At 50.1% G+C, this 6093-nt stretch overlaps 1 protein-coding gene across 1 annotated transcript; it reads left to right on the forward strand.

Moving 5' to 3' along the window:
- Positions 1 to 4977: 4977 nt before the first annotated feature.
- On the forward strand, positions 4978 to 5604 carry LOC119186992 (homeobox protein SAX-1). Its single transcript, XM_037435300.2, has one exon. It carries the CDS (start codon positions 4978 to 4980, stop codon positions 5449 to 5451), a length of 474 nt encoding a protein of 157 aa, XP_037291197.2. The 3' UTR covers positions 5452 to 5604.
- Positions 5605 to 6093: the final 489 nt, after the last annotated feature.

Below are 6093 nucleotides of genomic sequence, written 5' to 3' on the forward strand. Positions count from 1 at the left end.
GAGAAGTTGTCTCTTTCTTTCAATCTCTCTTTCTCTCTCTGTGCTCGTCAGCAATGGTGGATCGGTGGCTACGGTATACTTCGCTACTGAACTGCAAGTCGCGGGTTCGATCCCGGTCGTGCCGGCCGACTTATTTTGCGTCACACGCGCAAAGGCATGGCCTCCGAGATGGCGAGCGCGCGCCGAATCCTCCGAGATTGCTGGCGCGCTCCGCCCGCCATCTCGGAGGCCATGACGCGCGCCAGCAATCGTGGCGAAGGTCATTCTTGAGATTGACGGTTTACGCGAACGCAGAACTGCAAAACGAAAAGCACAGCGGCTCTGCTGTAAAAAGAATCCCTTCGTGACAAGTCGTGACTGCATGCGGTAGTTTTGCAGCCCGAGTTTTACAAGTCAATCAAACGAGACGCGTGTAGTGTACAACTCGATTGATGGAAGGGCAGTAATCATATAATTTTCATTTGTGTATATAACAGCAGGGCACCCATTTCAGCTGGGCGGTTCTTGAACCACGGCGCCGTGGTTTGTGTTCTTTTCTCGACTCCTCTTCAAGCGTTTTTTTTTTTTCTTTACTGGACACCAATATATATGCTTATTTCCATGCTGTATATAGGCCGGTATTTTATGGTGATACCTACTACATTATTATTATTTTCGCGTTTGACGTGCTTCGCCAGTCAGATCGAAGATGTAGGTAGATTTTATACCGTTTATATTGTTACGAGAAGGAGACCGACTCGGAGGGGTAGTCACCGATGTATTTTCAGCCGGTTAGGCGAGCAGCGCCAGCCACACAGATTAGCTCGCGCCAGTCTATCTGCTTTGTCTTCTTCAACTCCATGCACTGGCACGTAGCAATATTTATAAAAATACCATACCTGAGTGCACGAAGTACGCGCATGATGGGCAACGCTGACTATAGACAGAAATCAGTGGAACGCGACACCGTTAAGCATGATTGATAGTGGTTTATTCCAAACTATTCAAAGCATCCTTCTTCGTGTTGTGAGCATTCGTTCACATGTGTCGCACTATGACTTCAGCTGGCCAGAAGGTATACTGCGTCAAACCTCCCAATGCACGTTAGCAACTGTCTCCTATATACCATTCTTCAGCGCAAATATCTCAAGAAAATTATTTTAACCGATTGAATATTAATTGATTGTTGATTTAGCTTTTTGATCGGTTAATGTTTTCGACGCAGGCTTTTTAACCGATTATTCGAAACTTTTCGACATAAGAAAGCTAGTTGTTAAACACTTGTCAGCTCATGCATGTGGTAAAAGCCGAATAAGGGCAAAGATGCGAGGGTGTAAACATCCATTAATAATAATACCTAACTTTGTAGAACAAACATACGCTACACTGAGTATTGACGGAATAGCAATTTTGATGTTATTGTTTTTCGAGGTGGTCGTTGCACTTGGTGCAGCTTTCGCTTCTGTACCCGCTATAGCAAGTTGATGAACTCTCTTCATCGACTGTTTGGCAGCACTGTTCGCCAGAATAAAAAAAATCTAGTGCCAGCATTAGAATAAAACTCATTTTGCTAATTTAAGTGCTGTTACCACGATATGATTATAGAGGACGCAGCCGTGGAGGACCCGGGGATTCATTCGAAGCACTTGGAATTAATTAACGTACAAGTATAGAGGGGTGCTTCTGTGCTTCTCCATCACCTATATGCGAACGCGAGTCGAACTCGCATCCTTTACTGAGCTGATATCAGCGCGCAATGCCATGGCCGTTAAGTATATAGTACGCGTCAGCTTTTTTTTTCCCTAAGTCAATCATCTGCACACGAGGACCATTACGTCCACCTGGGTGTATCAATGGCTATAGGGTGTTCGACTGCTAATCCGATGGTCACAGATTCGACACTGGTCATGGTGGTCACATTTCAGTGGAGCCAAAATGGTAGAGAGGCCTCTGTCTTGTACGATGTCAGTGCACATTAAAAAACACCAGATGGTCGAAATCTCCGCAGCCCTCCCACGTGTGAACACGTACGTCAATGGTTTCAGGCTGATCGCAATGCCAAAGCAGCGCAGGGTGAATCATCGCAGCTGTTTTAAAGGAGCGCTGACATCAAATTTCAAGATCGAGATGCGCCCATCATTCGATCACTTGGTATGCATAGGTCTTCTTGGCCGAATTTGAACGGCGTCCGTCGTGTCGAAGTTATTTTATTTCGACGTCAAACAGCGTAGAAAAGCTAACGAGGAAAAAACGAAAAATAGACTGCCCTGCGACATCGACGTGTAGAGCTATACGTGTTCGGTGTGATACATTCCACAAGTGCCATCCTGACTGACGATATGCTATATATAGTAACGATGACGTCGACAATCTCTGAGTGTGTTTGGAACCGACTCCCGGACATGCTCTCGTGGCTCCCCTTGCTGTTTTGAAGCGCGCATGCGATTCATCGCGTCACATCGAGTGATTTGCGTTGTGCCCCACTGCGTGTGAGTATACGATCATTCAGAGCGACAATACGGGCCAGAATGTCGGGTAACCGCCGCGTAGTCAGAACTTGCACGTCGAGGCGCGGGAAAAGCGGAAAGTGCGGGACATTTCATGCCTTTCCAAGCCACGAACCTCAATGCAGCCAGTGGGTTGATTAACTTCGTACGCGCCGATGGACAGAGGGACAGGACGCCTGTGAAAAACAGCCGCGTTTGCCCCCTTCACTTTGCGGCGAGCTGCTACAGGGTGAATTCTGTGTTGGCGAACCAGTTGGGTTTCACTGGCAGTACGAGGCCTCAGGCCGGGGCTATTCCTATACCGTGTGCCTTGCTGCAGCTGAAAGCAGCGATTTACTTGCAAAACGTCCCCGACGTGAGGTGCGTAGTTTGGTGTTCCTGAGCTCCGACAGCACGGCCGGGACTGATAAATACAATTTAACGCGAAGCTTGTCAAGCAAGGATCGTCGTGAATTGCGGCGATATCCAATTCCAGGTTACTGTCATCATCACTTGCCGATGTTGACGGCGACGACAGCGAGGACGACGATGTTGGTGACAGAGGCACTTCAGACATATAGCCGGACTGACTGTACGCGCGCTCCTATATAGCAGATGAAATGCCAGTGTGACGTCACCATTTTTTGTGGAAGCGGCGTCAGCTGTGCAGCGGCCTCGACGTGGTCGCGAGGTATAGCGCTGCCAGCACTACGATTTGGCGGGCTTTCCACCCATTTTGAACGGCGTTCGAAAGCGAATAGATTAATAAATATTACAGATACTCATTGGTCACTCAGATACGTTATAGGTCGCGAATCGCTATATAAATAGCTACTCGTTGACGCAAAAATCTTGACACGAGTAAATTTGATGTCAGTGCTCCTTTAAAAGGAACAGGTGAATTCGGCGACTGCCATCACCATGTATAATCACTGAACATAATAACTCTTCTCAAGTAGCGCAAATGATGACCGCATACCAGACTGCAGTAATGCTTCCCTCACTCTTAGTAGTCAGTTTGTCATTATAGTTAATGATCTGATTTGGCTAATGAAACAATTGCCTAAGCACCCAAAAAAATGTACGAAAAGACAAGCCGTTGGCTCAGATCAAACGGTAGAGATTCGCACTTCGCAAAAGCATTTTCTTTTTCATTTGCCTTTTTACTGGTGGAAAGTTTAGTTTCTAAACAATACTTAATTCGCTAAAGCACATTGCCGTGCTGGTTGGTTTGGATTCATAATTCATATGGCGAAGCGCATCGTGACAGGGACAAATTAAGACTCAACTAATGGACTCAACTTGCAACTATAATGATTTTGTTTACGATCACACATGCTATTAGACCACCGCGGCGGACCGAGGGAGCAACATGTAGTGTAAAGATGCAGCACAGAGCGCGAAGTCATCACAACCATCTACACCCGTCCACGTCGAAGCGATGACTCCCATGCTGCAGATACTCCATTTAAAAAGTTAGAGAGGGCACACTGACACATTCTTCCTTTATCCTATTAGAACAGAGTACGCAAGTGGTGAAGTGGTGGTGATGACGCTTGCGTGTTTTTCGCTGTGTCTTTACGTGTGTGTTATCGAATAGCTCGGTTTTATCGATCTACAGTTATTATAAAACAACATGCGAGATCGCAAATGAAATCATTAGCCGCAAGATGTGTGCTCGTCAATATTCTCTGTCCCTGTCGCGATGCGCTACGTCATACGAAAGATTAATATTCAGTTATTTGTTGAACAGTACTGAATATATCATTTGTGTTTACCTTGGCTGGTTCTGGATACAATAGAATTGAGTACCTGTACGATCCGTTGTTCTCGCTCATACATGATACTCACGGGGCTCCTTCGTTGACATAAATGTATTGGGTTATTCCTGCAGCTGTAGCATATTTGAGTATCGTGTGCTTTACCCGCCGATAGCGCGTTTCCCCTTTTCGGCCCTCAGGGCACCGGGACGGTTAGCGGCGGGTCAAAAGACAGCTTTCTCTGGAACCAAAGGGGTCACGAGCACTCCCTCATCGCCGTAAAGAAGCTCTCACCCAAATGACCCTCTTTCCGCATTAGGCGGCTTTCCTTTTCTGCCTTCCGGTAATGGAGGCAGCTGATGGGGTTCTCAATTAGCGGCGCAGGTAAACGGGCTGTCCCCTGTAGGCGACGTCAAGGTCGCTTTCGGTCGTCGTGCGTCTTTGAGGTGCCGCGCGAAGTGCTCTGCTGCGGCGTCCTGAGGACCCCCTTTCCTTCGCGCAGCTCGCTTAACCGGCTTTCGCTCATTACTCGATGTCCACGATAGAGAAGACGAGCCCTCCGCCACGCCATCGAGGCTCGCCAGCCGGGCAGGGCGCCCCGTCGGGTCGCGGAGGGAGCGCACGCGCGCGCTGCTCGATGGGCGGAGCTTAACCACGTGACTCGTGCGCCGGCCTCCATTGGCCGGCTGTCGGATCCCCGATCGTCAGAAAAACGTGCCGGTCGCTAGAGGTGGCCGCAGAGAGCTCGGAATATGCACAGCGAGGCGCCCGCAACGACCGCCCTGCCGGCGGCTCCGTCCGACCAGGGCCCGCTCAGCGCGGGTCTGACGCCCCGCGGGGCCGCCTTCAGCATCGAGGCCCTGCTGGGCCTGGGACCCGCATCACCCGATTCCTCCACGCCCGCTCCGTCTTCCTGCTCCGAGAGCTGCGTCGAGGGCCGCCGACGGCCAGACACCTGCAACGGCGGCGGCCGCCGTCAAGGTTCGGAGCCGCGGCCAAAGCGCGTGCGCACCATCTTCAGCGCCGAGCAACTGGAGCGTCTCGAGGCTGAATTCCAGCAGCAGCAGTACATGGTGGGACCCGAACGATTGTACTTGGCCGCCTCGCTTCGACTTACGGAGGCCCAGGTGAAAGTGTGGTTCCAGAACAGGCGGATCAAGTGGCGCAAGCAGCATCTCGACATGCAGAGGCTCGCCCACGCCGCCTCCAAGCTCCCGCCGCTGTGACCCCAACCCGAGTGAGACTCAGCCTGTACATAAAATGTGCCTATATCTGCAGAGTGCGCCCAAGAGACGCTGTTTTATATATGAGCGGCCGCTGACCCTTCCCTTCCTGTGTGTAAATATTTCCGGCCCGAATAAACCACGCTGATAAATGCATCTCCCCCGGTTCGTGTGCTCAGGTGATGCTGCGCCCAGCTGGCGTCCACGGTTCGCCGCGTCGATGCTTCCTGGGCGCAGCTGCCTCATCTTCGCGATTTCGGGGCGCCTTCTCCGCAACGCTCGGCTGTGAAGAGGCGCAGAATACTTCTCGCCCGGGCGTTGACTCGAGGAGGCGCTCCGAGACATGCCTGCGTAAGCTACTTATGCCATAGTATGTATTATTGTATCCACCCGATATTGCACCCAATCGACTTTACTTGCTTTAAACTAGCGGTCTTTAACTATGTTGAACCCGGTGTCGATGAACCTGCATTTGCAGTGTCGGCTGAAAGTTGACCACTTGGCGAGTCCTACTGTGCTCATTTATTAGCGATATCCATCACTTTAGAGAGCACGCATATAACTCCTAGAAGTTTTATGATGCATATAAGCTAAGAAAAATAAGCTCTTCATTGCGTGTGCGGCTAATCTGCACCAAGAGGCTCA

The sequence above is a fragment of the Rhipicephalus microplus genome, chromosome X (assembly GCF_043290135.1).
Source record: "Rhipicephalus microplus isolate Deutch F79 chromosome X, USDA_Rmic, whole genome shotgun sequence".
Classification (NCBI taxonomy): domain Eukaryota; kingdom Metazoa; phylum Arthropoda; class Arachnida; order Ixodida; family Ixodidae; genus Rhipicephalus; species Rhipicephalus microplus.

Coding starts and splice junctions, on each gene's coding strand:
- LOC119186992 (XM_037435300.2), top strand. CDS start 4,978: ATGCACAGCGAGGCGCCCGCAACGACCGCCCTGCCGGCGGCTCCGTCC.